This window comes from Rhamphochromis sp. 'chilingali' (assembly GCF_963969265.1).
Source record: "Rhamphochromis sp. 'chilingali' genome assembly, chromosome: 12".
In the NCBI taxonomy this organism is placed as follows: Eukaryota; Metazoa; Chordata; class Actinopteri; order Cichliformes; family Cichlidae; genus Rhamphochromis; species Rhamphochromis sp. 'chilingali'.
In genome coordinates this window covers 16,625,458-16,644,468 of record NC_137939.1, presented here as the reverse complement: position 1 = coordinate 16,644,468, position 19,011 = coordinate 16,625,458, and the positions used below count along the sequence as shown (strand labels likewise).

The 19,011-nt window shown below is 40.8% G+C and overlaps 1 protein-coding gene across 1 annotated transcript in view; it reads left to right on the top strand.

Moving 5' to 3' along the window:
• ntsr1 (neurotensin receptor 1 (high affinity)) overlaps positions 1-18,618 on the top strand; it is an 86,003-nt gene extending 67,385 nt beyond the window's left edge. The window contains exon 4 of the mRNA XM_080900150.1: positions 15,910-18,618. Coding sequence (XP_080756276.1) covers positions 15,910-16,165 — 256 coding nt within the window. The 3' untranslated portion in view covers positions 16,166-18,618. The remainder of the gene's footprint in view (positions 1-15,909) is intronic.
• The last annotated feature ends 393 nt before the right edge of the window (positions 18,619-19,011 follow it).

Sequence of the window (19,011 nt, the reverse complement as noted above, 5' to 3'; positions counted from 1 at the left end):
ACAGAATGAATGGGGCCATGTATCGTGAGATTTTGAGCCAAAACCTCCTTCCATCAGTGAGAACTTTAAAGATGAAACGAGGCTGGGTCTTCCAACATGACAATGATCCAAAACACACCGCCCGGGCAACAAAGGAGTGGCTCCGTAAGAAGCATTCGAAAGTCCTGGAGTGACCTAGCCAGTCTCCAGACCTCAACCCCATAGAAAATCTGTGGCGGGAGTTGAAAGTCCGTGTTGCACAGCCCCAAAACATCACTGCTCTCGAGAAGATCTGCATGGAGGAATGGGCCAAAATACCAGCTACTGTGTGTGCAAACCTGGTAAAGACCTATAGTAAACGTTTGACCTCTGTTATTGCCAACAAAGGTTATGTTACAAAGTATTGAGTTGTATTTTTGTTATTGACCAAATACTTATTTTCCACCCTGATTTACGAATAAATTCTTTACAAATCCTACCATGTGGGTTCATGGATTTGTTTTTCACATTCTGTCTCTCACAGTTGAAGTGTACCTCTGGTGCAAACTACTGACCTCTGTCATCATTTTAGGTGGGGGAACTTGCACAATCGGTGGCTGACTAAATACTTTTTTGCCCCACTGTATATGTTCTGTGTATGGTTTTGAAATGAATTAGTTGATGCGCCAGGTTCCTAGAAGTCAAACTCAGATTAGACCACACTGTATCCCTGTCTATATTAACCTGTAGATCTCCCAGTTCCCTAACCCAAAAAATGGCAGTTTTTCTTTTTAACACTCATGGTTCACTTTGAGCTAAAAAGCAACTACATCTACATCCATCTATCTATAGACATACATCTGTAGACAATTTAGAATCACTAATCAATATAATATGCATGACTTTGGATTGGACAGGGAGCACATGCAAGTTCCACAAGGAAACCTAGATCCTTCATGCTGTGAGGCAACAAAAAGAAAAAAAAGAGAAGAGTATAGTAAATCATGCTTATGTGTTGATTCAGCAGGAAGCTCTAAGGGACAATGAACCTCTGAAAACAACACATATAGCCTAAGAGCTTTACGATTATTGCTTAACTGATTTAAGATAATTGCATTATTGCTTAATTTTGTATTTTCCTTTGCATAAATAAATAAAACTACGCCAAGAAATGAATGTGCACTGGTGTATAAAATAATCACCAGACTGCAGGAAATGAAGTGTCTGTCTGCTCAGAATATTGCAGGGAATAACCCCCTGGCCACATCCATGCCCTCTCCCCAACATGCAATCAAAACATATGTCTTGCCTTTCTGTTTCATTTCCAGGTTTCCAATCATATTCAGTTGTCTTTGTTACTGAACGATGTGGTCATGACATCAAAAAATATGTATATCAATATTGTTCACTGTATTTCTTTTTGTAAGAAATTAAATCAAATGGTAAGTCATGTAATGCATGTTTAAAAAAGTGAAATGAACTCTTTACTCATACTTTAAAATAAAAATGTAATCTTTAAATGTTATGTTGTGTTTTGGTCAAATTTGGCCGATTTAGTGGCTACATTGTTTCAGTAGCGTTGAACTTTTTTTCTAGCTGTAGTGTTTAATGCTTTTTTGATGCCTTGCTCACAACTGTGTGATGGCATCGTGGCATGTCGATAGATCCTAAGTGAGGCTCTTGATTACATATTTGATCAACACACTAATGAGGAAGACAGAGACCAGGAAACTCACAGTGAGGATGGATTAGAGGAGGAAGTGTCAGGAGCGGAAGATGGCACAGACCAAGAAATGACTGATGAGGAGGAATTCAGTGATAATGGTCACAATTAAATCAAAGAATTGGAAATGATCCCCACCTGAGAATCAAGTTAGGCTTTCAGCTGAAAATGTCTCAGGACCTAGAAAATATGCCGCATCCTGGACTGATGACAAATCCTGCTTTGAGTTGTTTATGACAGTCCATCAAAACCACAGTGATAAACGTAACCAACCTGGAAGGGAAAAAACAAACTTACAAAGACATTTGAAAGGAAATAATCCAGAATGATGTGAAAGCATACATGAGTCTTTTGATTTTGAGTGGTGTGCACAGATCCAGAATGGATTCTACCAGCAGTTTATGGGATGTAGAGTATGGTCAGACAATTTTTCAGGCCACCATGTCATTCAAGAAGTTTAACATGTTGTTATGGGTGATTCGCTTTGACAATCATGATACACGACCAGGTCGCCGTCAACAAGACAAATGGCAGTGATCAGAGAAGTCTGGGAGAAGTGTGTGGAGCGCCAGCCACTCATATATATCCAAAGTCGAAACGTCACAGTTAATGACCATTTCTCTGTTTGTAGGAAGCACTCTCCTTTCAAATAGTATATGCCAAGCAACCAGTTTAAATATGACATAAAGATATGGGCAACCATGATACCAGAATGTTATGCCTGGAACACGCAGGTTTATATGGATAAACCTGCAGATGGTGTTCCTGAAAAGAGCCAAGCATAAGATAACGTGAGCTGTCTCTGACACAAATGTAATTTTGTGATAATTTCTTTTGTTCATTAATAAAATGTTCCCAGTCACTTTTGACTGGGAAGACAACAGGTGTTACTTTATTTGACTGTATAAACATTTTTAAATGGATTGAAATCAAATGTTCTTGGTAACTTTCTATTATGTTTCATCTGATTATTTCCTAGAGACAAAATATTCCAGATATGATGTTTTTTAGAATTCTAATTCAAGGCATATAACCTCAGATCAATGAAACTTACAGGCCATAAATAACAAATAGAAGAAGAACAAGGCTTTAGGTTGAAGAAAAAAATCTAACACAACAACTAATGATAATATATATTTATAGTTTGTATCATGAGTCTTAATGTAATGGCCATTTTTGACTGAGAACACAAAATTGTTTAACATGAAATGAACATAAAATGAAGGTTAAAATAAGTGTCAACACTAGAGTGGTGTGATCTGTTTGGTGTGCCTGCGCTATGCCTCCAGGGGAGGTATTATTGAGAGTAGTGATGGGAATTCAAGCTCTTTTTAGTGAGCTGAACCAAAAGAGCCGGTTCTCTAAAAAGAGCCGGCTCGGCTCACTAAAAAGAGCCAGGTCTTTCAGCTCCCAACCGGCTTTTCAGGTTGTTTTGTTGCTTTAATTAATTTATTATCAAAAACAATATAAAATTATGCACAATAGGAATTACTAATGTAAAAAAAAACATGGTTTTATTTATATACGGGGGCCCCAGACACAAAGCACATATAAACTCCCAAAGAAATTGCTAACATTAACTGAACTTCCAAAACAGAGCTACCTAGATCACTTAAATTACACAGTTGAAAGCATATGTCTATTGCTTGTGTACACAAATTATTTGAATATATATATATATATATATATATATATACATACATACATACATACATACATACATACATACATACATACATACATATATTATTAGGGGTGCAACGATACACAAAATTCACAGTTCGGTTCGATACTTTGGTGTCACGGTTCGATATTTTTTCGATACAAAAAAAATGTTCATGCCTTTTTAATTTGTCATTTCTTAAAATTATTAATATATATTTTAACTCAAAAATACAGTTTTTAAATTTAACCCTAACCCTTGTGCGTGTTTTTTATTTTGACAGCGAATGCGCACCTGCGGACCACTTATGTGCACCCCTGGTTATATAGCTCATCATATCGCAGCCACAGAAATTATTTTGTCCATGAAACCATAAAGCTGCACTTTCTTTTTGCCTTATAGTCTGATTTGTCATAACTTCTCCGTTTTGTGGTAAGCTTTTCTTTGGCTGTCACTTCTTCACCCTGACCTGTCTTATTTGGCTCAGCAGAACTAAAATATAAATCCTGCTGCTTTTACACACTCACTCACATAAGCTCAGCGATTCTCTGCGCGATCAACCTCTCACATGTTTAAGCTGCGGGAGATTTCACTTGTCATGTTTGCGTAGTAAGCTAACGATTAATAAGACGATGTCAGAGGAATTGGTGCACAAATTATCATCACTCACCAATCAGTGCTGTCGCTCTCTATACACAGTTCGCGCGATTGCAAAGTGAAAGCAAAAAAACAAGCGCAAATTCAAACGCGATTTCAATATGTCACATGTCACATATTGACAGTGGCTCACCGATGCCAATGGCATAATTACCCAGCTACATTTCCGAAAGAATGCAAAAGCATTGACATATATTTTTCCTTCCTACAATAGCCCGACGGGCAGGGCAGAGATAGATTTTGGTAGCCCGACTGGAAAAATCGCTAGCCCCAGGACGTCGGGCTAGCGATATTGCGAGCCCTGTATCTGATTGAAGAATCCCTCATCTTTGGACAAGAGAGTTTATTACAGAGAAATGGCTCTTTCCAAAATAAAAGCTATACTATACGCTTCTTCTGGGCTATATTCTCAGCAGGATATTAAACATATCAGGTCCCCATAAGGAGAATCATGTGCTAACGGCTGTCTAAATGACTCGGGTAAAGTTTGTAGCATGCATGCTTGTTGTTTTTGTCTGCTTCCACTTGTCTTTGCACTAGGATGATGTCGGCGTAAATGTGCAGTCATATTTGTTGTGTTCCCACTAGTGATGTCAGCGTTAATCTCGTTGAAATGACCTTAACGCCACAACACGGCAAATCTCCGTTAATGAGCTACCCCTGATCGCCTCGTGCATGGGGCTAGACGGCCAACACATTAACGAGCTAACTGCGCTAACACACTAGTTCCCACCCATGTAATTGAGCATTGCGTGGCACATCCAACATACTGTTTTACTTTAGTCCATGACGCGCTTACCTTCAGGGTCATACGTCACTTGAAAACCAAAATAATTCCAAATGCCAGATCTGAATGAGGGGGGGGAGGTTCAATTTGCCATGTTGCAAGGAGAGCTTCACTTCTGTCTCGCTAGCTTGCCCTGCGCTCTTCCTTATGACGATGCTGTCTGTGTTGAGCGCTCAGTGGATCTGCGCTCGACAGTGCAGCCTAGGCGGAGTAGTCGAATGCAGATTCACTGAGCGCTCAACACAGACAGCATCGTCAGAAGGAAAGTTGATAAAATAAATGACAAATTTTGTATTGTTTGATACATATGCGTACCGAACCAAAAGCACTGTATCGAACGGTTCAATATCGATCCCGCAGGCGAATGGGAACCATGAAGAGGCCGCTAGAAAGGCTGCAACCACCAAGTACCTGCAGAGGGTCAGGCAAGTCCTGAGGAGTCAGCTGAACGGTAAGAACAAGATCCGGGCCATCAACACTTACGCCCTGCCCGTGATCAGGTACCCTGCTGGGGTAATAGGCTGGCCAAAGGAGGAGATAGAAGCCACTGACATAAAGACAAGAAAGCTCCTTACCATGCATGGAGAGTTTCACCCCAAGTCCAGCACCCTGAGGCTATACGCTAAGCGGAAGGAAGGGGGCCGGGGACTGGTGAGTGTCAGCACCACAGTCCAGGATGAGACAACGAACATCCAAGAATACATTGGGAAGATGGCCCCAACTGACCGAGTGCTCAGTGAATACCTCAGGCAGCAGAAACCCAAGAAAGAGGAGGAAGACGAGGAACCATCATGGAAGGACAGGGCCCTGCATGGTATGTACCACTGGCAGATAGAGGAGGTGGCTGATATCCAGAAATCCTACCAGTGGCTGGACAAAGCTGGACTGAAAGACAGCACAGAGGCACTAATCATGGCAGCACAAGAACAAGCTCTGAGTACAAGATCCATAGAGGCTGGGGTCTATCACACCAGGCAAGACCCCAGGTGCAGGCTGTGTAAAGATGCCCCAGAGACAATCCAGCACATAACAGCAGGGTGCAAGATGTTAGCAGGCAAGGCATACATGGAACGCCATAACCAAGTGGCCGGCATAGTGTACAGGAACATCTGTGCCGAGTATAACCTGGAAGTCCCAAGGTCAAAATGGGAGATGCCCCCAAGGGTGGTGGAGAATGACCGAGGTAAGATCCTGTGGGACTTCCAGATACAGACGGACAAAATGGTGGTGGCTAACCAACCGGACATAGTGGTGGTAGACAAACAGAAGAAGACGGCCGTAGTGATCGATGTAGCGGTTCCGAATGACAGCAATATCAGGAAGAAGGAACACGAGAAGCTGGAGAAATACCAAGGGCTCAGAGAAGAGCTCGAGAGGATGTGGAGGGTGAAGGTAACAGTGGTCCCAGTGGTAATCGGAGCACTAGGTGCGGTGACTCCCAAGCTAGGCGAGTGGCTCCAGCAGATCCCGGGAACAACATCGGAGATCTCTGTCCAGAAGAGCGCAGTCCTGGGAACAGCTAAGATACTGCGCAGGACCCTCAAGCTCCCAGGCCTCTGGTAGAGGACCCAAGCTTGAAGGATAAACCGCCCGCAGGGGCGTGCTGGGTGTTAAGTATATATATATATATATATATATATATATATATATATATACATTAGGGGTGCAACGATACTCGTATCGATATTGAACCGTTCGATACAGTGCTTTCGGTTCGGTATGAATATGTATCGAACAATACAAAATTTTAAATTTTTTTATCAACTTTTCTTCTGACGATGCTGTCTGTGTTGAGATCTCAGTGGATCTGCGTTCGACTACTCCGCCTAGGCTGCACTGTCGAGCGCAGATCCACTGAGCGCAGCACAAGCTAGCAAGACAGAAGCTAAGCTCGTTGCAACATGACAAATTGAACCTCCCCCACCCTCATTCAGATCTGGCCAGAACTATTTTGGTCTTCAGGTCTTTGTCTAAAGAAAGCTTTTTAAATAGAATATATTTTTTAACTATGTCTACCTGGACAAGAAAAGTGTGTGGGGAGGACATGGGATAGATCTGATGTCAACACAAACATACCTTTAATATTTGGTGACTTGTACCAGAGGATTTGCTCTGGAGCTTGATTTTGTTGCTCTTGAACTTTATAAACATTGTGTTCTCATACTCAGTCACCAATGACAGAGTATTTAAAGCCCATTATTATGCAACACGACCGAAGCCTCAAAGAACTCTACCCATCAAAAAACTTTATCTGAAACATCATTTCATCGTCCACTAATCTAGGTGAATTCTAAAAATTGGACCACTCATTCATATTTGGATAATGAGATTTATAGCAAAACATCAATTTTTCAGAGACTGTGTGAAGAATTTTAAGAGCTTGACAGTAACAGAAACAGTTTGCAGTTGCGTATCACTGGGAAAGCTCGTCTTCAAAAGCTAGTGAATCTACTGTCAAAATGTGTTTACTTGAAATACTAGAATATACAGAAGACACAGCTGGATGTCAGCCTTACACGCTGGGTAACGAGCTTTGAATGTCATCTTGGCCTCTTTGAACAGGCAATCATAAAAGCATACAGCTTTTTAGCAAAATAACCTTTTGCACAATGATAATGAAAAAAAATTTATGTATTGGTTGAGCATCATATTTGTTTCCATAATGTTTTCTATGCTTTTTCAAAATTAGTGAAAACATCACCATAAGGATACTAGTCATAGAAGGGGAGAAATTAAGACTTTTCCATTTCTTTTGCCCTATGGTTGCAACTTGTCTGTCAGAGGGTTGTGTTATTTAATTTGTCAACATTGCTAATGGAATCTGATACAATTTGCTTTCATACACAATTTTATGGACTTAAAGTGCAGGTCAACATTCTGCCTTATATTAACAAAGTCCTTCACCGCAGGGTTCTTTTGTATATAATGATGTTAAACTCCTCTGGAATGAGCAAAGTTGTTATAATGTTTGCATTTAAAGCGTATGCTATATACAATATATGTATACGTCATTAAAAGTTAAGACACTTGAAATGATAAACAGGGATGGTTTTTGTAGAAACGTAAACCTAAAATATTTTTGGTATTTGAAATATAAACTTAAGTTAAACATTTTTTCAAACACTTAAAGGCTACACTATTAAAGAGCATGCATCAAAGCCATTCAATGTAAGAGAGCCAACATCAGATTGTCTGTAAATGACTGTAAATCAACAAGAAGAAGTGAGTGAAGGCAGAGGGAAGTATTTCTTGAGTAAGCTGGTAAATATGTTTGGTTTTGTACAAAAACTCAGGAAACTAGTGTAAAATAAACCTGAGAGATTCAAAATTCTGTCAGAGACTCACTTATAGTCCATGTCAACCTTCCTTAAATAAACGTTGTATACAGAATTACCTGAGTGCATATTTAACAAAAAGGTCGTGTTCAATGGTGTCCCTGTTGTCCCTCGCAAAAAAAAATGTTCTTGTAAATTAAAAACTTTTTTTCTGAATTGATTTTTTTTTTCTGAAATATGTAATTATGTCTGAATTTATGCATTTTTTGTTGCACCACAGTAGTGCAATATTTGTGAAAGGAGTGTGATATTCAGCTTTTCATATGAAATATAAATGCTCCTTTTATTTAGGATTAATTTCCACTTGCAGTAGCACTCTCTCTGTGGCTATCCATCCAGACAGGAATCAGAAATACTGTGTTTTTTCCAGCCAACTGAAGATTAAGTTTGTACCACTTGGACATTCTAGCGTTTGTAGGAAATTGTTTTTCTTCCCTTTTTCGTGCAGGGGCTTTGACATCATTAATAAATCTGTAGACTGGCGGGCAGCCTAGATTACAAATTTCCTCAAAAGTTGATCTGATAATGATGTTGGAAGGGTTTCTGGTAGTGGACCAACAAGGATTAAAATCAGCATTATAGGTTCAGTGCAACACAGTGCTGTGAAAAGTATTTGACCCCTTACTACTTTTTTATGTTACACAGAGAAAAATACAAAATGTAGCTTTTATATTATTATTTATTAAGAGGAAAAAGTGTCTATACACACACACACACACACACACACACACACACACACACACACACACACACACACACTAATTGCTGCCATGGGTACACAGCAAATTCAAAAGTGTTAAATGTTTTGGTGTTAATAGTCTCCTTGCAAAAGTAGAGTTAATTTTACTCTAAGCAGAGTCACATTCTTTTAATGTAACTCCGAGGTGTAAAATGATAGTAGTTAAAATCGAGTGTTAAAAATGAGTGTTTCTATTTCAAATCTGGAGGTGTTACAATGGAAACATTAACTCTTGACCTCTTAACTCTGAACTCCTACAGGGGCTATGACACCAACAGAGTAAATTCACAGACTCCGCCCCCAGCACGGCTCCAATCGAAGCTGAAGTGAAGCTGTTTCAGAACATTTTGCTCTACATATTTGAGTTGTTTGCCATGCTTGGTAAGTCATTTTTTCAAAGATTGTTTCAATTATTATTATGAGCTTTTACTTCTGTGGCTCTTTGGAGTTGAGACAAAGCTGTGTGAAAGGCATTAGCCATGTTGCTCGGTGATAGCATAATATTCTGTTTTAGCTAGCTGAAAGGTATTGTTTGCGGGCAAATACCACAGCCTTGAAAAAAAGCTTGCATGTGAATTTTCAGTCAAACTTTTGGTCAAATACACCTAAAACAATGTCTAGAATGTGAAATGTTGGTATAATGGTGCTACTTGAAGCCTGAAAACGATCGCCCATAAAAAAAAACAAAAAAACACGAGCAAACAGCAGTAGCAGACGTCCTGACTGGATTCTACGGTAGCATTTAGATCCCTCCAGAGTTTTGTGCACACGGTTTAGGTAAAAATGAAAAAGGTTGAGGTTTCACATTTAGTTCAGTATTACCTGTTGCCTGTGTCCTTGTCTTTTGGGAAAATACTTTACACAAGTAATGGCTCAAAGAGGATTCCTTTTTTTTTTTTTTTACTGTGCTGCAATTGTTTACTGGATTATTTGTGCCATTAATTAGTGTCAACTAATTTTTATTCAATCTCCGCACAGGATATGCTTGTGAAGATGGAATATGGGGGAGAGCAGAAGTGCGTTGAAGTTCCACAAAGGGATGAATGAAGGACATGCATATTGTATTGAAGAAATAAGTGATGAGAATGCTGTTATTTGCATTTACCATGTCAGACCTTTTGATAAACAAAATTCTAATGAAAGTGAGAACATGTATACTGTTACATCTTTCAGAAAATGTTTTGAAATTGTGGTGCACAGTTCAGAATAAATGTTTTTCAAAAACCATTGCGTCTTTTTAGTAAATGTTTATTTCCAAAAGAAATTTCTAGAAGTTCAGAACAGTAAAATTCCCACTTTTTAGAATGAATTAGAAGATAACTCTTACGTAGTTAAACTAAAATACTCTTTGAGAGTTAATATATAAACTCTTAACACCAAGTGTTAAATTATCAACTCCAGACAGATTTGGTGTTTAACACTAAATCAGAGTTAACGTACCAACTCTCCAAAAAGAGTTAAATTAACACTCTCTGGTGTGGACCCATATAGACACTTTAATAGTGTTGAAATCAAATCCGACAGTGTTAATTTGGACATGCTGGATTTGCAGTGTATATAAGCAGTACAAGTGTGTAACCTCTTCTATTCCTTCAGTTGTTGTTTTGGAGTTAAGTGTAGTGAATGTAGCCTGTGTGCGACTCTCAAACTATAAATACCTATAAATTCTTTGGAGTATACTGGACTGGGTTAAAAACATCACTGCACTTTACAGGAAAGGCAAGAGTCCTCTCCATTTTCTGAGGCGGCTGAGGTCCTTCAACATCTGGACAATGCTCTGGATTTTATATTATTCTGTTGTGGCCAGTGCTATCCTGTATGCTGTTGCATGTTGGAGCAGCAGATTGAGGGTCACAGATGCCAACAGAGGCCAGTAATATTGTGGGGATCGTGGTGGACTCCTTCCCGGAGAGGTGGATGTTGTCCAAGATAAAGACAATGTAGGATAGTACCTCCCGCCCACTCCATGACGTGCTGGCTAGCCACAGGATAGCACATTCAGTGAGAGACTGTGATTACCAAAAAGCACCACTGAACGGCACAGGAAATCATTCCTGCCTGTGGCCATCTCCCTGTATAACTCCTCCATACACTGTAAACACTGCAATAGTTACATCCTTTTTGCATACACTCTTTTCTTACTCGGTAATGTTGCTGTCCGTTTTCTTGATATTTATTTCTACTCACCTCTTTCAATCCTTGATATTTATTGTTGAGTGATTTGCATATATTGTGTTATTTCTTTAATCTGTAAATCTGTAACATGAGCTGAATCTCGTAAATCTCGTTTTCAAGTCCCCTTATATATGAAATATGTAGTCTAGCTACAAGTCGCTTAGAAAGACATTCCTATTAAGGTCTGGTCTACCAAAGAAGTGTCTATTACTGCACTGCCACCACAGGTGGTGTGTCTTAAACACAATCCATGTGAGTTATACTGTTCGAGATCAGTCCACACATACATATGAAATATGTAGTACGGTGATATAGTCCCGCCACTCAGAGAACCTGCGTTACTATGTCACCATTTTTTGTAATTTTTGTATTTAAAGAAGCTTAGTTAACTTTAAAATACACCATTTCATTACAAAATATTAATGGTCATGATTATCTTTGTAATTTTGTAATATAACGTTTAAAATAAATGTTCATCACCTTGCAGCTGTTTTTATTTAATCAGAATCAGAATACTTTATTGATCCCTGGGGGAAATAATTTTTTGTTACAGTGCTCCATTATAAACCAACATTAAGACAAGACAGACAATACACTAACTAAGAATAGTACAATATATACATATATATACATACATACATACATACATAAGTCACTCATAAATAAATAGCTGAAAAAGAAACATGTGTAGTTATAGCAGCAAACAGTGTGTTAAGTGGATGCGTTGTACAGGGAGATGGCCACAGGCAGGAATGATTTCCTGTGTCGTTCAGTGGTGCTTTTCAGTAATCTCAGTCTCTCACTGAACGTGCTCCTGTGACTGACCAGCATGTCATGGAGTGGGTGGGAGGTGTTATCCAACAATGTCTTTATCTTGGACAGCATCCGCCTCTCCGACACCACCTTGAGGGAGTCCAGCTCCATCCCCACAACATTGCTGGCCTTACGGATTAGTTTATTGAGTCTGTTGGCATCTGCGACCCTCAGCCTGCTCCCCCAGCATGCAACAGCATAGAGGATCGCACTGGCCACAACAGACTCATAGAAAATCTTCAGCATTTTCCGGCATATGTTGAAGGACCTCAGTCGCCTCAAAAAATAGAGACGACTCTGGCCCTTCCTGTAAAGTGCTGTGGTGTTTTTAGCCCAGTCCAGTTTATTGTCAATGTATACTCCAAGGTATTTATAGTCCTCCACAATGTCAACACTGACCCCCTGGATTGAAACAGGGGTCAAGTGTTTCCTGGTCTTCCTGAAGTCCACGATCAGTTCCTTGGTCTTTGCCACGTTGAGCTGCAGATGATTCTGCTCACACCACGTGACAAAGGAGTCAACCACAGCCCGGTACTCTGTCTCATCATCCCTGCTGGTGCATCCAACCACCGCAGAGTCATCAGAAAACTTCTGAAGATGGCAGGTCTCTGTGCAGTGGCTGAAGTCTGTGGTGTAGAGGGTGAAGAGGAAGGGGGAGAGGGAGAGGACAGTCCCCTGTGGTGCCCCTGTGTTGCTGATTACCTTGTCAGACACACACTGTGGGAGACGTACATATTGTGGTCTTCCTGTCAGGTAATCAACAATCCAGGACACCAGAGAAGCATCCACCTGCATCGCTGCTAACTTATCACCCAGGAGGGTCGGCCTGATGGTGTTGAAAGCACTGGAAAAGTCAAAAAACATGACCCTCACAGTGCTCGCCGGCTGGTCCAGATGGGTGTAGACACGATTGAGCAGGTAGATGATGGCGTCCTCAGTTCCGAGACGAGGCTGATAAGCGAACTGAAGGGGATCCAGATGTGGTCTTACTATGGGTCACAGCTGGTCCAGGATGAGCCTTTCCAGGGTCTTCATGATGTGAGAGGTCAGTGCCACGGGCCTGTAATCCTGGGGGCCACTGGGACGTGGCGTCTTTGGTACAGGGACGAGGCATGATGTCTTCCACATCACCGGGACCCTCTGCAGACTCCGACTCAGCATAAACAGTTTATGAAAGACTCCACACAGCTGGGGGGCACAGGTCTTGAGGACAAGGGGACTCACTCCGTCTGGTCCAGCAGACTTGCCTGAGTGAAGTCTCCTCATTTGCATCTCAACCTGGTATTGAGTGAAGGTGATGGGTGGGGGAGGGGTGTCAGGAATCTCACAGGAGGCAACATGTGAAGAGAGAGGCTGGCACAGTGGTGTGGCTCTGGATTCCAGGCTGACTACAGGTGAGGTTGTGGGGGTGGGAGCAGACACTGTGGTGTCGAATCTATTGAAAAACAGATTCAACTCGTTGGCTCTATTCTCACCTCCCTCAGCTCCCCTGCTGTTGGTTGGCCTGAATCCAGTGATGGTCTTCATGCCCCTCCACACCTCTCTCATGCTGTTCTGCTGGAGTTTCCACTCCAGCTTCCTCCTGTAATTGTCCTTAGCCTCTCTGATCTTGTCCTTTAGTAACACCTGGATCTTCCTCACCTCCTCTTTGTTGCCCCCTCTGAAAGCCCTCTTCTTGTTGTTGAGGAGGGCTTTGATGTCCTTAGTCACCCACGGCTTGTTATTTGGGTAACAATGAACAGTCTGAGCTGGAACAATGGAGTCGGTGCAGAAAGTTATGTAGTCTGTGATACACTCAGTAAGCCCATTGATGTCCTCGGCGTGAGGCTCACAGAGTGTTTCCCAGTCGGTCACCTCGAAACAGCCCTGTAGTTCCGCTATTGCCTCCTCTGACCACCTCCTAACAGTCCTGGTGGTCACAGGTTCCCACCTCACAATTGGCACATAGCAGGGGGTGAGGTGAATTTAAGTCTACTTTCAGGAAAAGTAGTTAGCACTGTTTACTGCAAAACTACTCGTTTTCTGTTATGTCATTTGTTTAAATCACAATTTCACTGTAAGTACAATTAATGAATTGAAGTCTGCAAGTTAAAGATATTAAGAGTAAGAGACCAAAAACTTAAAATTCCCAGTAAATCAGCGGGTAATCAGGTTCTAAAGATTGTATTTAAGACTGCAACATTGTCAAGGCAATACACATCCACGGACAATTACATCCACGCTCTTTGGTTCTGTCCACCAGTTCAGATGTTTTGGCGCAGGATATGTGAAGACTTATCAAAGTGTCTGAAATGTAAAATTCCAACCTCCCCTTTAGTGTGCTTGTTGGGCAAATTGGATGATGTCACTAAAGAAATGAATACAGTCCACATGGTAAGGTAAGGTAAGGTGAGGTAAGGTAACTTTCTTCATACCTGTAGGTAAGGTAAATTTACTCAACAGAAAAATGATAGCATTTGGCATTCATTCAACAACACACATACCTAATAAATATAAACCTCATGGTTTTTACTTTACTAGCGCCAAACAGTCACCTCAAGGCGCTTTATATTGTACAGTAGATCGGACGATAATAGATACAGAGAAAAACCCAACAATCATATGACCCCCTATGAGCAAGCACTTTGGCGACAGTGGGAAGGAAAACCTCCCTTTTAACAGGAAGAAACCTCCGGCAGAACCAGGCTCAGGGAGGGGAGGCCATCTGCTGCAACTGGGCTCTGGAGGCTCTTAGATGGCGTTTTCCTCATGGCTGCATGCAGCAGGGCTGGTGTAAGGTGGGGGCTTGGGGTTCTCAGGGTGCTCCGCCTCCATGCTGGGGCTCTAGCTGGGCCTTGGGTCCTCGTTGGTGTGTCGCTGAGGTTATGTGTACATTGTTACACATTCAGACTCTTGACTTGCAGACTGGAGGAGCCAGTGATCGAACTACTAACCTTCCGATCAGTAGGTGACGTGCTTTAGCTCCTGAGCTACAGCCACCCGCTGGCTGGGCATGAGTGCCAGCTTGATGCCAGATCTGGGCCAGATCTGTCTTCTATGGGCCTGGACCACATAATCCAAACCACAATAGAGCCAGATATGGCATGCCATCACATAGACAGTGCCATCTATGCCAGGCCTGGCCCATATTTGGATGACATACGTCTTATCATGCCAGAAGTCAGCCAGCAGTGCCGGCTTGATACCAGATCTGGGCCAGACTTTCTTGCTATGTGGGATGGGGTGGATACAGTTTCCTCTGCGGTGGGGTCAGGTGGGCTGCTCCGGGTCTGTGGAGCTTGGCGGTGCTGCTGCCGTGGGCCCCGGTCTGGATGGCCTTGGTGGGTTCCAGATGGTGGGGGTGCCTATTGGGGTCAGTGGGGGAGCTGGCCCCAGGGAGGGGCTGCTTTCCCTTCCCTTCCTTTCCTCCCATCCCCGACTGCCATCCCCGACTGCCTTCCTCTTCTCTTCCCACTATACCACACACACCCACACAGGGGAGCCCCCCTCCCCATTGTTTTCCTATCCCCTAGCCATGTCTGTCCCGTCTGTAACAACTGAAAATAAAATAAAATAAAATAAAATAAAATGAATAATAACAACAAAGGTCAATCAAGGCAAGGCCCCGGTGGTCCACTTGATAAAGTAAATCCGTTTGGTATCTTTGTTGGCCTTAAGACATCAATTCTGAAGGCTAAAGAACCAAACGGGTCAGGCAAAAAATAAATAATGAAGACTGCAACATTACTAGTCTATCTTTATGTCGATATTGCATTTTGAATGTCAGTTATTAAAGTTAGTATTTTGAAACTGCCATGTTTTTTTTTATTGATTTTATTGTTTTTCGGCAGTACAAGTACCACATGTAGTTGAGATTTTTTTTTTTTTCCAGTTTTGGATGAGTCTCGACACCATGTGGTGCTCCGGAGGCTGTTCAAATGCACTAACTTTGCTGTACAAGTCACACTGCACCTGTGTATCTTTTTTATGCAAAGCATTAAAAGTAATATATTTATGTTTAGACTTAAACATTGGACATATAACTATTTCCTTATACTTCTCCCTTGTGTTTTCTTCCAGTGAGTTATATGACTTCTACCACTATTTCTACATGCTGACCAATGTCCTGTTCTACGTCAGCTCGGCCATAAACCCTGTCTTGTACAACCTGGTATCAGCCACCTACCGTCAGATCTTCTTCTCCACGTTGCGGTACTTCTGCATGCCCTGCCGTCACACAAACAGGAATCAACCATACCCCCTCAACCGCCACTCCATTAGCATCTCCAGTAGCCACACCCTTTCCACTAACATCATTAAAGAGACGGCATACTGATTAAGCTGCAGATAAACACACCTTCTTTCACTTTGTCATAAATTCATACATTGCCACATCTTGATTACATTTTCCCAGAGGAAATTATGGCATTGAGTTGGAGAATGTGGTCACCATCATCGTCATGTGAGGTTAAATTCTCACTCATTAAATGCTCTGATTTAATTTCAGACACATTTTCTCATGGATTATTGTGTTTCATACCTTTAACATGAGATTGTTAAATCAAAAAAGAAAATACGATGGATGGAAGAAGAGGGGGGGAGGCAAGACTTTACAAAAGATACTGATGTAAATTATTTATACTGTATGTTTGTACATATATGTTTTTATTTCACCAATCACTGAAATGAATTTAATGGGTGGTGTACCTCACTGATTCAGTTTTTCTAAACATTTAGCTTATGTAACTCCTAAAAGTATTTTCTCAAAAACAACGCCTTGTAGAAATACTTTGACCACAACAACAGCTATGATGTAACCTTCCTTTCGGATGGATTCATCTGAGGAGAAACCTAGCTTTGATGTTAGAAACAGTGCTTTGATGTTAGAAACAGTGCAAGGATCATGTATTTCTCTAAAATCTAAGTTGTATTGACAGCTGTATAGGAAGAATCTCTTGCATCATTAAAATTTACTTCTCTTGTGTGATTTGGCTTTTGCAGAACAAGCTTTTCAGCTAAATTCTTTTTCATTTCAATTTTCATTCTTTTCCTGGTGATATGCAGACTCATTGCTGATATGGAATAAGTGTTATACTTGCAACCTGCTGAATGAGAATTTTATCTACACAAAAAAGGGACACAAAAAAGGGGGGGGGGGGGGGGGGGAATCTGTTTATAGGCTACTTATCAGTGAGGAGGTGAACAGTAAAATAAAAACCATAAAAAAAGCCCAGCAACATAAAAAAAACCCAGTAACATTAAAACACTTTGATCCCCCCATAAATAAAACCTAATGTGATTTCCTGATCTTGATATTTCAGGCCATGGGGCAGTACTCAGGTAACACACTAATGTTTGAATACATCAAGGTCAAAGTTTTAGCTCTAATTTGAAGCTGTGATGCTGAAGAAATAAATGGCAGAGAGCACTCTGCATAATACCGTGCACAGATCCCGAAGCACAAAGACTGGTTTAATAAGGAAAGCTGATAACCAGTGTTGTAATAACGCATTATGCATCTCTAACTGGAGTTTTAGGTTTTGTCAAGCCAGCTTATACTGAAAAAGCCCTGCTATGTTAAACTTGTTTGTTGTATGTTGTAAAGTCAGAGAAACACTTTAATCACCCGCTCTTAGTTAATACGTTGTGCATGTAGTGCAAGTGATTTACAACTTATAGCACTAATTTATACAACACCACCTATTCTGATTTAATATATACGGTGGTGTCAGTGAATTAGCAGCAGTTAACCATGTGATGCACAAGATGTTATTTTCAGCAACTACCAAGAGAGCCCATGCTTTTAATTCATTTATAACAGAACCTTCTATGCACTGATGTAACCTACCTGGAGATATCAATGATATTCATAATAGAAAAAAGCAGTAATGGTAAAGGGTGAAGATCACAGAAGTAGAATCACTCATTGCAAAAGTCTTACTTTTGAGTTTTACTTTTGCAGCCTGCTTTTATGTTTGCCAGCATACACATCAAAGGATCCTGTAGCATACAAGCACTGGCTAAATAGAAAGTGCAGCTGTGGCTGATGGGTGTGTCATGGGTTTTCCAAACATTTAGGTATAAATCAAAGCACTGAACAAACTAATACCTTGACCTTATGATGGAAAAATAAAGTGATAACCCCCAGATGATTGCAGTTTTTCCCAGAGGGAAAAAATAAACAAAAACAGCTCACATCACCGCCCCTCCAAAAATACAAAAAAACAAATCAAGGCTACACTTTGGGGCCGAAATATGCAAAATATGCACAGAATATTCTGGGATATCAATTTCATAGTTGTTAATCCTTTTTTTCTCCACATAACAACAACTTTGTGAACTACATGGTGTTGTTTCATATATAGAAAAAGGTTGTCAGTGTTTTCAAAAAGGTTTAACCTCTGTGTCTTGTTTGTTCCTTTTAAAAAACTGACCCTTTTTTATTATTATTGGTGACAGTTATATGCTGTTTGTTGTAATACGACTTGAAATGTGTTCCTATGTGTTTGTGTTTGTATATTCTTTTGCATGTGCCTCATTGGAACTTCAGCCAGACAATAGATTTCCTAAAACAGAAATTGACCCAAAATCAATTGACCCTAAATCAAAAATACACAAAAAATTTACAAATTAATACAATGCACATGTACTTGTTGTTTTGTAAACTATACGGTAAGAACCTTTACATAGATGTTTTCTAATTGTTATTTTTCCTAGTCCAGAAATAATTGTAATACCTCTGCTACAGCAAATTACAGTGGGGCAAAAAAGTATTTAGTCAGCCACCGATTGTGCAAGTTCCCCCACCTAAAATGATGACAGAGGTCAGTAGTTTGCACCAGAGGTACACTTCAACTGTGAGAGACAGAATGTGAAAAAAAAAACCATGAATCCACATGGTAGGATTTGTAAAGAATTTATTCGTAAATCAGGGTGGAAAATAAGTATTTGGTCAATAACAAAAATACAACTCAATACTTTGTAACATAACCTTTGTTGGCAATAACAGAGGTCAAACGTTTACTATAGGTCTTTACCAGGTTTGCACACACAGTAGCTGGTATTTTGGCCCATTCCTCCATGCAGATCTTCTCGAGAGCAGTGATGTTTTGGGGCTGTCGCTGAGCAACACGGACTTTCAACTCCCGCCACAGATTTTCTATGGGGTTGAGGTCTGGAGAC